General features: G+C 42.8%; 1 protein-coding gene across 2 annotated transcripts; it reads left to right on the forward strand.

Moving 5' to 3' along the window:
* The first annotated feature begins 3,873 nt into the window (after positions 1-3,873).
* On the forward strand, positions 3,874-13,947 carry LOC112244866. 2 transcript variants are annotated; one of them, XM_024412705.2, is made up of 2 exons: positions 3,874-3,958; positions 12,986-13,947. In XM_024412705.2, the coding sequence occupies exon 2, from the start codon at positions 13,350-13,352 to the stop codon at positions 13,698-13,700; it is 351 nt and encodes a 116-aa protein (XP_024268473.2). In that variant the 5' UTR covers positions 3,874-3,958; positions 12,986-13,349; the 3' UTR covers positions 13,701-13,947. The 2 variants fall into 2 exon arrangements, 1 of the variants encoding a protein (XP_024268473.2); XR_006079905.1 differs by lacking the exon at positions 3,874-3,958 and adding an exon at positions 9,838-10,293.
* The last annotated feature ends 432 nt before the right edge of the window (positions 13,948-14,379 follow it).

Raw genomic sequence — 14,379 nt, forward strand, 5'->3', positions numbered from 1 at the left:
GAAGAATCTCAAATATATATTTTGATTTGTTTAACTTTTTTTGTTACTACAGGATTATTTCATAGTTTTGATGTCTTCACTATTCTACAATGTAGAAAATAGTAAAAATAAAGAAATCCTGGAATGAGTAGATATGTCAACTTTTGACTGTTACTGTATATGGCACAGTTGTTCCTTGTTTTGGTTCTTAAATACAAGTGATATACTTTTTTGAAAATCAGAATTGTCTTTAACCAATGTTGGTCTTTAATGCAGGGTAAACAGCCAAGTCCCTTACCTTTTCCCACTTCCACTTGCCTCTTCCATTTTTGCAGTAATGCTGGATTTAGTTGATTGTATTTTTGGGTAGAGTGGACATTTCCATGTTTTGATTTTTTTGGGTAAAAATGTGTAAAAAATAAAGTAAGTCTCACACTCATGTATAAACTCCCAGCAATTTAATGGGTATTTATCAACGTTTCGGCATCACTGTGCCTTCCTCAGGGTAATTTCATGAATACTTGAACCAGGTAGACAAACAGTGCAATTAGTGTAACCAATGACAATAGTGGGAGGTGTCATAATGATTAAGTCAATTCAAATGAACTAGTGAAACGGTTACAAAATACTATATGGCATATTAAATATATTACACTATTATCATATAGAAACATAATAGAATATTGTACATATTAGCATCAACATGCATTTTTATTTCATTCAATTTCATTTTTGTTACATGTAATCTTTTCGTTCGACCTTAATATATAATGGGCATCAACAGGGGGAACATATTAGGTGTACGATAATGAGCTGAAAAAATATTTGTTCAATTCACAAGACTTGTTCATGAAGGAAAATTTGTCCATAAGGGCCTGAGATCAAAGTCAATATTCAGACCAGTAGGGGTCAATGTTTTTAGATAGGATATCTAGTAAGCCTCCCTTTGTAGTAGTAGGATCTCGATGTTACCTCCTCTCCTTGGTAGAGCAACATGCTCAATGCCTGTGTATTTGAGGGAGGAGATTGGATGGTTACCTTCAACAGAATGAGCTGCTACTGGATAGTCAATGTTCTTACACCTGATTGAGCTGCGGTGTTCAGCTATGTGTTGTTTTAATTGTCTTTTCGTTTGTCCTACGTAGGCTTTTCCACATGAACAGGTGATGAGAGAGATTATTCTCTTGGTCTTGCATGAGATGATACCCCTAACAGGGATCTTTTGATCTGCATGTGGGTGTCTGAAGAAATACTTTTTTATAGTGCTATTGCACTGTGTGCATGAGCCACATTTGTAGTTCCCATTTGGTGGGCTCAGAGGGCATGTCAGATCTCACGAAACTAGCTCCAATATTGTGACCATGCTTATAGACCACCAGTGGGGGTTTCTTGAAGAGGTGTGCAGTTTTTTGTCAGATTGCAGAATATCCCGTGCTTTTTCAGGATTCCTTTCATTTTCTCCGAACCCTTGGTGTACTTAGTGCAAAAGATGGATGCGTTGTTTTTCTTCTTTGGTTGAGTTTTTTGTAATTCCTCTTGGTTTTTTAGATATTTTCATCATTGCAGCATCAAATCAAATCAAATTTATTTATATAGCCCTTCGTACATCAGCTGATATCTCAAAGTGCTGTACAGAAACCCAGCCTAAAACCCCAAACAGCAAGCAATGCAGGTGTAGAAGCACGGTGGCTAGGAAAAACTCCCTAGAAAGGCCAAAACCTAGGAAGAAACCTAGAGAGGAACCAGGCTATGTGGGGTGGCCAGTCTTCTTCTGGCTGTGCCGGGTGGAGATTATAACAGAACATGGCCAAGATGTTCAAATGTTCATAAATGACCAGCATGGTCGAATAATAATAAGGCAGAACAGTTGAAACTGGAGCAGCAGCACAGTCAGGTGGAAGTTGAAACTAGAGCAGCAGCATGGCCAGGTGGACTGGGGACAGCAAGAGTCATCATGTCAGGTAGTCCTGGAGCTCAGGTCCTAGGGCTCAGGTCCTCCGAGAGAGAGAAAGAAAGAGAGAAGGAGAGAATTAGAGAACGCACACTTAGATTCACACAGGACACCGAATAGGACAGGAGAAGCATCAAGAGTTTTGTCCTTGTAGCCTCTCATTTTGAATTTATCTGTCATTCTTTTAGCATTGCTTTCAAAATCTGACTGGTGGCCACAGATTAGTTTAACTCTGCATAACTGGCAATATAGTAGACCATTCTTGAGGGGAAGGGGATGCATACTATGCGCACATAGCAAGGTATTGCGATCTGTGGGCTTTGTGTGCAAGTCTGTGTAATGCATCATTCTCTTTGATAATCCATAAATCCAGGTAGTTTATTTTTCTCTTATCAGTCTGCATGGTGAATGAGATATTCAAAGCTCTCGTTTAGTAGAGTTTGGAATTCATTTAGTTCCTACTGACTTCCTTCCCAGAGCACAAAGACATCATCTATGTATCTCTTCCATAGAAGTATTTTATCAAGTAAGGGGTGTGTCTCTGTTTTATAAAGGAATGCTTCTTCAAATTGTCCCACATACAGGTTTGCATAGTTGGGGTAAAAGGGGAGCCCATGGCTACACCCTGAATTTGAAGGGAAAAGTCTGACTCAAAGACAAAGTAGTTATGGGATAATACCAGTTCAGTAAGTTGTAAGATGCAATCATTGGATGGAGCAGGGGTAGAGTCTCTCTGCTGAAGGAAATGTTGCAGCGCCTGCAAGCCAACGAGTTCCCACTAGCCTCCTCCGGATGTTAGTGTACAAGCTCTCCACATCAAAAGTGGCCAGCAGGGTGCCCTCTGGTAACCTTCCTAAACCCTCTATCAATGAGCTCATGTGACTAGTGTCTTTGACATAAAATGGGAGATTCTCAACCATCGGTTTAATGTGGTAATCCACAAATTTAGAAATGTTGGATGTCAGAGTCGATTGCTGCTACAATGGGTCTAATGGGTCTACCTGGACAACTCCACCAGTCCTATTTATCATTTACAACGATTATATATTTTTTAAACAATTTAGTATATTTCACTTTAACCACAATATTTGTTGTGTTATTTGTTCTGTCTTTTCTGGTGGATTAAACTGAAATTTCAACTACTTTCTATGGCTTGTTTTAAAAAAGAAAGATATTTTGGAGATTTCATTTTTGAAAAAACAAAAGTGAGGTTGTAATCTGAATAAAGGGAAAAGGACATTCTTGAACATGGGGTGACACATTCTTACTAATCTGCTACAGAACCAGTATGGAATTAAATATAACTTGTATATCACTGCATTTAGTGAGATGTTTAATGCTTTAATATTTTAATTTCTTCCCTTCAAATTGATTATATAAATGGGCCCGTTTTATTTTGTCTGGCTTGCCGTTCCATATAAAATGTCATATTTTTTGCTAATATAATTTTAAAAAACAGGTTGCTAGGTGTAGGCAATACCATAAGCAAATAGGTAAACTGGGATATGACTAAAGAGTTCATCAGGATGATTTTTCCCACAAATAAAGTTATTTTCCTTTCCCATGGTAGCAAAATCTTAACTATTTTTGTTAACTTATTTGTTTTTCATTCATGTTTTTGTAAAAAAAAAAATGGGGGTAGATCAGCTTTTAATAGTGCAGGTTGTAGATTCCATCAATGTAATTGTCTGCAACATAATTTGGTTAGAAAAAGTATCTAGATCCTCAGGCTGTTTAGGGATCCAAATTGGGGATCTAAAAGAAAGCATGAATCATCAGCATACAATGACACCTTTGATTTTAAGCCCTTGATTTCTAACCCCTTGATATTATTGTTGGCTCTGATTTTAATAGCTAACATTTCAATGGCCATAATAAATAGATATGCCGATAGTGGACAACCTTGTTTTACTCCTCTTGACAGTTTAATACTTTTGTTGCAGGGGAGAACGACTGCCCCCATTTCATTGGTGCCATGAAGTTAAAGGCCGACCAGGGTACTGCAGACTGTTGTATCCAGAAATGAAGGTAATCAAATCTAAGCAAATTTTATTTATCACATGCACCAAATACAACAGGTGTAGATCTTACCGTGAAATGCTTACTTACAAGCTCTTAACCAACAATGCAGTTATAAGAAAATATTTACTAAATAAACTAAAGTAAAAAATAGTTTAATATAACACAAAATAACAATGAGGCTATATACAGGGGGTATAGGTACAATGTGCAGGGGTACAAGTTAGTCAAGGTAATTTGTACATGTAGGTAGGGGTAAAGTGACTATGCATAGATAATAAACTGAGTATGAGCAGTGTAAAAACAAAGTGGGGGTGTGTCAATGTAAATAGTCCGTGTGGCCATTTTGATTAATTGTTCAGCAGTCTTATGGCTTAGGGTAAGAAGCTGTTAAGGAGCATATTGGACCTAGACTTGGCACTAAGGTACTGCTTGCCTGCGGTAGCAGAGAGAACAGTCTATGACTTGACTGACTGGGCTCTTTGACAATTTTTTGGGCCTTCCTCTGACACTGCCAAGTATATAGGTCCTGGATGGCAGGAAGCTTAGCCCCAGTGATGTGCTGGGCCATACGCACTACCCTCTGTAGGGACTTACGGTCGGATGCCGAGCAGTTGCCATACCAGGCGGTGTTGCAACTGGTCCGGATGCTCTCGATGGTGCAGCTGTAGAACTTTTTGAGGCTCTGGGGACCCATGTCAAATCTTTTTGGTCTCCTGAGGGGGAATAGGCTTTGTCATGCCATCTTCAAGACTTTCTTGGTATGTTTGGACCATGGTAGTTTGTTGGTAATATGGACACCAAGGAACTTAACTCTCGACCCGCTCCACTACAGCCACATTGATGTGAATGGGGGCGTGTTCGACCCTCCTTTTCTTGTAGTCCACTATCATCTCCTTTTGTCTTGCTTATTTTGAGGGAGAGGTTGTTGTCCTGGCACCACACTGCCAGGTCTCCGACCTCCTCCCAATAGGCTGACTCATCGTTGTCGGTGATCAAGCCTACCACCATTGTCATCATTAAACTTAATGATGGTGTTGGAGTTGTGCTTGGCCACGTCGTGGGTGAACAGGGAGTACAGGTGGGGACTAAGCACGCACCCCTGAGAGGCACCCGTGTTGAGGATCAGTGTGGAAGATGTGTTGTTTCATACCCTTACCACCTGGGGGCGGTCCATCAGGAAGTTCAGGATCCAGTTGCAGAGGGAGGTGTTTAGTCCCAGGGTCTTTAGCTTAATGATGAGCTTTGTGGGCACTATTATGTTGAACACTGAGCTGTAGTCAATGAATAGCATTCTCACATAGTTCTTCCTTTTGTCCTGGTGGGAAAGGGCAGTGTGGAGCGCGTCATCTGTGGATCTGTTGCGGCGGTATGCGAATTGGAGTGGGTCTAGGGTTTCCGGGATGACGGTGAGCCATGACCAGCCTTTCAAAACACTTCATGGTTACTGATGTGAGTGCTTTGGGGCGGTAGTCATTTAGGCTGGTTACCTTCAATTTTTTTGGGCTCAGAGACTGTGGTGGTCTGCTTGAAACATGTAGGTAATACAGACTCGGTCAGGGAGAGGTTAAAAATGTCAGTGAAGTCACTTGCCAGTTAGTCCTTAATAGTTTGGAAGCCCTGCCACATCCAAGTGTCAGAGCCGGTGTAGTAGGATTCAATTGTAGTCCAATATTTATTGATATATTGATATATTGATGCTTTGCCTGTTTGATGGTCCGTCTGAGGGTATAGCAGGATTTTTGTTATAAATGTCTGGGTAGAGTCCCTTGAAAGCAGCAGCTCTACCCTTTAGCTCGGTGCAGATGTTGCCTGTAACCCATGGCTTCTGGTTGAGGCACTTATTGATTTTAGCCGGGGACTGAGGTGGTATACTCAATGCCATTGGATGAATTCCGGAACATATTCCAGTCTGTGCTAGCAAAACAGTCCTGTAGTGTAGCATCCGTGTCATCTGGCCAATTCTGTATTGAGCGAGTCACTGATACTTCCTGCTTTAGTTTTTTCTTGTAAGCAGGAATCAGGAGGATATAATTATAGTCAGATTTGCCAAATGGAGGGTGAGGGAGAGCTTTGTATGCATATCTGTGTGTGGAGTAAAGGTGGTCTAGTTTTATTTTGTCTCTGGTTGCACAAATGAAATGCTGGTGGAAATGAGGTAAAACGGATTTAAGTTTGCCTGCATTAAAGTCCCCGGCCACTTGGAGCGCCTTATGGCCTTATACAGCTTGTTGAGTGCAGTCTTGGTGCCAGTGTCGGTTTATTGTGGTAAAGAGATGGCTACGAAAAATATACAAAAACTTTCTTGGTAGATAGTGTGGTCTACAGCTTATCATGACGTACTCTACCTCAGGTGAGCAATACCTTGAGACTACCGTAATATTAAATATCGCCCATCAGCTGTTATTGACAAATAGACACACCCCCGCCCCTCGTCTTACCGGATGTAGCTGTTCTGTCCTGCCGATGCACAGAAAACCTTGCCAACTGTATCCATGTCGTCATTCAGCCACGACTCAGTGAAACATAAGATATTACACTTTTTAACATCCCGTTGGTAGGATAGTCTTGAACGGAGCTTATCCAGTTTATTTTCCAGTGATTGCACGTTGGCCAATAGAACAGATGGTAGAGGCGGGTTACCTACTTGCCAATAAATTCTCACAAGGCAACCTGATCTGCTCTCCTGTATTCCCTTTTCTACATGAAAAGAAGGAAAAATGAGGGGGATTTGGGCCTTGTTTGGGAGCAACATTATATCCTTTGCCTCAGACTAATTAAATTAAAAATGTTCGTCCAGTTCGACATGTGTAATCACTGTTCTGATATCCAGAAACTATTTTCAGTACTAAGGCGGTTGCATCAACATTATGTTAAAAATAGCACAATTGGTTAGGAGCCCGTGAAACAGCAGCCATCCCCTCTGGCGCCATTCTCCTCAATTATGGTATCAATAATTGCTTCTATTATACCAGACGTATATCCTTGAACCAATTGTATTTTAAAATCACACACAGAATTATAAAAATAATTTAGTTTCTACCAGCAGCCTGCAATACCCCGATCGGCCTTCAACTTGAGATACTCGTTGTGTGTTCGAGTGTTAAACCTAACAATGCCACTCTGCAAATTGAATTTGATGTCGGGGGAGGTGCCAATTTGACAGCCGAATGTTGTACACTGTAGTGGTTTTCCAACCACACGGCTCAGATCAACATAGCTGCTATTGTTTAAAGGTTTTTCTATAAAAATGTTGAAATGAACTATATACCCCCATGTCATACACTGACAAACTGAAAACATAACATGTGTACAATTAATTGGTTAGAGAGAGGTCTCAAACATCACTTTCATTTTGTATCCCCTGTAGCTTTAGAAATCACAGAAAAGTTAGATCCATGCGAATGTGGCCAATCAAAAACACCCTAATGATTGGTTGACAAATTGTGCCTCCCATAATGCAAGTGATGTCTGCATGGTGCAGTTTGTGAGAAGCAACCGCAGCGACTTTATCAAAAACGGCATGACCTTTGATCACATGATTTTTGTAAAGTTTCTTCAGTCAACATTAGGGGTGTGCCGAGTACTCGGGACAAAACAAGTATCTTAACCGATATTGACAATTTTCAGAATATGATTGACACAGACACGAGCGCCTGTTAAACTCATTTCAGGGCACAAGTCTCCACGTCTCCAAACATCATGTATGAATCAGAATCTGTAGCTGGTCATTTTTGTTCGATCTACTATAGTTATTTTTTGTAGACTTTACAGTGGCCGTATGGTTGTTTTTGTCTGTCTACTTGTTGTTGTTTAGTAGGCCTACTTTGTCTGTCCGTATAATTATTGCACTGCTGACGATGTCTTATGTCGCCCATGCTTCCTGTTATTTTGATTGTGCAAATGCCAACTTGTTGAATGAATGTGTGCTAAAGACAAAGAGACACTTAAAGTAACTTATCCAGTGTTCTCAGAATTCTTTGAAATATGTTCTATAATTAATAACAATATGAGTGAAATAGATTTTCTTCCCATTTTTTTAAATGAAGCATGTTAAAAGCAGCGTTTCTGTGTTTTGTAATGGTGTGGGCGTACCCCAACAACAATGGCGTGGGCATATACCGTCTATAGGAAATGTTGTGGTCCTTAAACGTAGGTGCTAGGCTAATAAAGAATACTTGAAAAGAACAGGAAGGCCCACACACTGTTTATGCTCCCACTTCACTGCTTTTTGACAACGTTTTGATCTGAAACTCGCCTGGTCAAACAGACTTGAGTGCCCACATGCATGGTGGGTGCGAAAACAATTCCATTTACTTTTGCGCATAGTCAATCATAATTAATCAGAGGTGCATATGGTCATAAAGGATTATATACACAAATCATCTAAGTTAAAACCTAGGCAACAGTTCAGACCAATCCACTGCTCATAACTAATAGATAGGCTCACTGCTCATAACATTTAACCGATATCAATCAGTGTTGTGCCAGGTGCCTATCATAGTAGGCTAACGTTTGAACTATACTGTAAAATTCTATATTCTTTTAATGCCATGAATCTATCAATTGACATCAATGAACTCTGGTAAAACAACTGTTAATTCATATGCTGCTGTAAATAGGCATAATACATTATTGTCCTTCATCAGCCAGTAAGCTTCAATAGGACACATGGAAAGAGCCTCTATGTCCTACCATTTGAAATGATGGTGTGTACAGTGCACTGCTGAATTATATGGGTTGGGCAACAGTGCATTTTTCATTGATGCACCGTTAACTGATTTTTAAGACAAACATAAAAACGAGTGATAGGCTACTGTTAGATTTGGCAAGTGACATATTAGAAAGGTGATGTTGTGCCCTCCCGAGTGGTGCAGTGGTCTAAGGCACTGCATCGCAGTGCTTGAGGCGTCGACCCGGGTTCGATCGCGGGCTGTGTCATAACCAGCCATTCTGAGTTGCTGATGATGTCGCCATATTCTAAGACCGGAAGAAACGGAGGAGGTGAGGAAACATGGCCTCAAATGTGCTGAAATTAGACATTCCTTCTCTACTAGTGCATCAACAGGCAAATTACATTTCCCTGGATCGGTTCAGAAGGCCAGGGGTCAACGTCAGGAGACCAGGCTGCTCCCGAGGGAGATGGTGGCAGGCTGCTCCCGAGGGAGATGTTGGTGGTTTTCTCCCTCTCCTGCGGGAGAGAGCGAGACCGAGAGAAAGAGGCAGGGGCGGTGTATGATTTCAGAAAGCATAGCAGTCGTCATCTGAGCTCTCAGCAATAGGACTTCTATCTTCATCTGAGTTTTCATCTACATCAGTCATCAAAATCAGCTTGTGGTAGGTGTTGTCTTGGTATTATGTCAGTTCACTCAATCTTCTCGTCAGGTGGCAGAGAAGGCCATTCCTGTCACGTTTTTTCAAAATCGAACCCAGAAGCAGACCAGGACAAGGAGAGTAGGAAGAAGGTGAGTATTTATTTACAAGTGAATGTGAATGGGTAGATATATCCAGGTGGCGTAGCGGGCAGCGGTGGTGAGTTGATGGGAGTAAATAGGTGGATCCAATGGGGTAGCGGAATCCTCCAACGACCAGGCGGGAATGGGGTAAATGATCCGAGTGAGTAACTGAAGACAGAACAAACGGAGGTAAGTTTAAGGCAAGCAATACGTAAAAAACAACAAAACAAATTCTATCCAACTTGAGGCTGATACTATGGCACAACATACTGTTCATGGCTAACGATCCGGCAGGGAATGGATGTCAGGTCAGAGCTTTTGAAGGGGAGAGGTGATGATCAGGACAGGTGTGCAGATTACTGATGGGATACAGGTGCGGGTGAACATCGATCTCCCAACAAGCTAATTCGCCCGGCAACCAGACAGGGTGCGTTCCAGGACACCGGAAACACACTCCAGGACAGAAACACAGGCAAACACAGACTCAGGAAGCGGGATTCGTGACAATTCCTCACTCCCTCTGACAACTCCACTGCATTGCCTAAAAGTCATATGTATAGCAATACATTATTTACAATTCCACTACACAAAAGAGTATGGAGGGTATTTGTAAAGCAAGACCAAAAGTTCAGTCCAAAAATTGTATAAACCTCAACTTACTCTGATCTTGCAGCTTGTAGGGAGAGTGCCTCTAGGGTTCTGTTGGTCTTTGTAGGCTACCCCAGTAACTTTTCATCTCCTGCACCAGGATCCTCTCTTCCTCCTGCAGTCTGTTCACCATCATCAGTCTGTCGAAGATCGCCTTTTTGAGATGGCTGTTGCCTGTGAGATGTAAACTCACAGAGGTATATAACAGAACAACAGCAATGATTGCAGCCTACGCTGAAGGTAAATATTCACAATAGATACCTTCTGCAATCATATACTGGTGCCAAGTCTCTCCCATGGCCACACAAAGTTGTCAGTGTTGAGCAGCTCATCCACTGTGGGGAGCCTAAACTCTGCCTGATGCTCGTGAAGTTGAACAATGGCAGCTGTCACGGCTGTGTTGTCCTCAACTATTTTTCTCTTAATCTGATACCTCCTCTTGTTGCCGTCTGAATAAAAAGGGGTGATTAGACGGACTGTAGATTCAGATATATTAGTTATAGAGCTACTATAGAGGCTCAATCAAAGAGAGTACAAAGCAATCAACTCATTTCTAAAGCATTTGTTGTAATGCAGTTATAACATTATACAAGGCATGCAGAGTTGTGGCTCACAAGGTACTCTGCTGATTATGGTCATGTCATTTCTCAGTTTAATGAATTGTTTTACATTAGATCAATTAATAACATAGGTCATTGCTACATTGCTACCATAAACATGGTCTGATGTGTACGACTAATGCATTTTCTTTCACAAATCAGTTGTACTGCTTCATTAATAAGGTGTTTGAGGTCATATTGTTGTTGGGCCTTACCTGTTGAATGATAGAGGTAGTCTGCCCTGTCTGACTATCCTGAGTTGTGGCTGTCAAACATAGTGTAAGTTACAAACATGACTCCACTGACATCAATTCAATTATGAAGATGAGAAACATCCACTTTTCTATTCTGGCTTGAAGTACACTTATTCCTGTCATCATATTAGAACGTATTGATTACTTTAAATGTATAAGAAATGTAAACTCAGCAAAAAAAGAAACATCCCTTTTTCAGGACCCTGTCTTTCAAAGATAATTTGTAAAAATCCAAATAACTTCACAGATCTTCATTGTCAAGGGTTTAAACACTGTTTCCCATGCTTGTTCAATTAACCATAAACGATTAATGAACATGCACCTGTGGAACGGTCATTAAGACACTAACAGCTTACAGACGGTAGGCAATTATGGTCACAGTTATGAAAACTTAGGACACTAAAGAGGCCTTTCTATTGACTCTGAAAAACACCAAAAGAAACATGCCCAGGGTCCCTGCTCATCTGCGTGAACGTGCCTTAGGGATGCTGCAAGGAGCCTTGAGGACTGCAGATGTGGCCAGGGCAATAAATTGCAATGTCTGTACTGTGAGACGCCTAAGACAGCACTACAAGGAGACAGGACGGACAGCTGATTGTCCTCGCAGTGGCAGACCACATGTAACAACACCTGCACAGGATCAGTACATCCGAACATCACACCTGCGGGACAGATACAGGATGGCAACAACAACTGCCCGAGTTACACCAGGAACGCACAATTCCTCCATCAGTGCTCAGACTGTCCACAATAGGCTGAGAGAGGCTGGACTGAGGGCTTGTAGGCCTGTTGTAAGGCAGGTCTTCACCGGACATCACCGGCAACAACATTGCCTATGGGCACAAACCCACCGTTGCTGGACCAGACAGGAAAAAGTGCTCTTCACTGACGAGTCGCGGTTTTGTCTCACCAGGGGTGATGGTCGAATTTGTGAGGAATGTCAGTGTTCTACCATGGCCAGAGCCCGGATCTCAATTCCATGGAGCACGTCTGGGACCTGTTGGATCGGAGGGTGAGGGCTATGGCCATTCCCCCCAGAAATGTCTGGGAACTTGTAGGTGCCTTCGTGAAATAGTGGGGTAACATCTCACAGCAAGAACTGGCAAATCTGGTGCAGTCCACGAGGAGGAGATGCACTGCAGTACTTAATGCAGCTAGTGGCCACACCAGATACTGACTGTTACTTTTGATTTTGACCTCCCCTTTGTTCAGGGACACATTATTCAATTTATGTTAGTCACATGTCTGTGGGACTTGTTCAGTTTATGTCTCAGTTGTTGAATCTTATGTTCATACAAATATTTACACATGTTAAGCTTGCTGAAAATAAACACAGTTGACAGTGGGAGGACATTTCTTTTTTTGCTGAGTTTATGTTAGGGGTCAATGAAGGGTGAATAGGAACTTTGTATATGGAAAGTTACTGAGTGAGACCAGGGGAAGTGCAGCAAGTTCATATTCTTGCCCTTTGTGCTGTTGTCTGTGCCCAACAATGTTTGTACCCTGTTTTGTGCTGCTACCATGTTGTGCTGCTGCCATGTTGTATTGCTACCATGTTGTTGTCCTTTTGTGTTGCTACCATGCTGTGTTGTCATGTGTTGCTGCCATGCTATGTTGTGATCTTAGGTCTCACTTTATGTAGTGTGATCTGTCTTGTTGTGATGTGTGTTCTGTCCTATATTTTTATTTTATTTTTAATCCCAGCCCCCATCCCCGTAGGAGGCCTTTTGCCTTTTGGTAGGCCGTCATTGTAAATAAGAATGTGTTCTTAACTGACTTGCCTAGTTAAATAAAGGTTAAACAAATACACATTTTTATTTTATTTATATTCAAACATATTATTGCTTAATATTAATATTTCAAAAGAATGAGGCAAAGGGTAGTAGTCTACTTTCAGTTCCTGATGAGGCAGGCCAGTTGCTATGGAACTAGGACAATGAGGGATGTGGAACTCATATAATGCATCAGCTCTATGTTCTCATTTTATCTCACAATGAAAACACACAATGCTCTTGTCCTGTGTTTGTGTGCTTCCATGTGTCCCTGTGCATGTCTACATACACGTGTGTCTGTATCCAGATCTGCCTTCAGCAGCAACGTGCTCGTGGCCTATGACCTCCTAACCCAGACAGGGCCCCAGCAGCATGGAGGAGGGGGGACCCAGTGGCCATGCTGGTCCCTGCAGCTCTAACAGCCCAGGTGGAGGAGGGGGAACCCAGTGGCCATGCTGGTCCCTGCAGCTCTAACAGCCCAGGTGGAGGAGGGGGGACCCAGTGGCCATGCTGGTCCCTGCAGCTCTAACAGCCCAGGTGGAGGAGGGGGGAAACAGTGTCCATTCTGGTCCCTGCAGATCTCAAAGCCCAGGTGGAGGAGGGGGACCCAGTGGCCATGCAGGTCCCTGCAGCTCTAACAGCCCAGGTGGAGGAGGGGGGACCCAGTGGCCATGCTGGTCCCTGCAGCTCTAACAGCCCAGGTGCAGGTGGAGGGGGACCCAGTGCCCATGCTGGTCCCTGCAGCTCTAACAGCCCAGGTGGAGGTGGGAGGCTCAGTGGCCATGCTGGTCCCTGCAGCTCTAACAACCCAGGTGCAGGTGGAGGGGGACCCAGTGCCCATGCTGGTCCCTGCAGCTCTAACAGCCCAGGTGGAGGTGGGAGGCTCAGTGGCCATGCTGGTCCCTGCAGCTCTAACAGCCCTGGTGGAGGAGGGGGGACCCAGTGGCCATGCTGGTCCCTCCAGCGCTAACAGCCCAGGTGGAGGTGGGGGGCACCTCTATACTCACACACACACCCTCTAGGTAGCATATACAATTGATCATTCATACTGTATAATATACACTGCTGGTTTTTAAGTTCCCCGACTTCAGAAATCATTCATTACCTTTGTGCTGTTGAGCAAGGCACCGAAGCTGACCCTGCTCCTCTCAAGTGCTGTGTTTGTGTGTTGTTTTGTCTGAGGGGTTTTGGAGCAGAGTAAAATATCAATTTATGTTGATGGAAATCCTGTTCTGCTCTATTCTCTATTCCTATAGCGTCTCTGCAGCTGGGGGGGGATTGAGATCCTCTGCCCCCACTTTTATCACTCAAATTCTCCTGTTGGATTTATCTATAGTTATGTACATTTATTTAAGCAATGAAGCTAGAGGAGGTGTGGTATATTGGCCAAATATCACAAACCCCTGAGGTGCCCATGTCACGCCCTGATCTGTTTCACCTGTCCTTGTGCTCGTCTCCACCCCCCACCAGGTGTCGCCCATCTTCCCCATTATCCCCTGTGTATTTATACTTGCGTTTTCTGTCTCTGTTGCCAGTTCATCTTGTTTGTTCAAGTCTACCTGCATTTTGTCTCAGCTCCTGTTGTTCCCTAGTCTCTCTTCTCCACATCCTCCTGGTTTTTGACCTTTGCCTGACCTTGAGCCTGTCTGCCATCCTGTACCTTGGCCTCTGCTCTGGATTATTGACCCCTGCCTGCCTTGA

Source organism: Oncorhynchus tshawytscha, linkage group LG02 (assembly GCF_018296145.1).
Source record: "Oncorhynchus tshawytscha isolate Ot180627B linkage group LG02, Otsh_v2.0, whole genome shotgun sequence".
Lineage (NCBI taxonomy): Eukaryota > Metazoa > Chordata > Actinopteri > Salmoniformes > Salmonidae > Oncorhynchus > Oncorhynchus tshawytscha.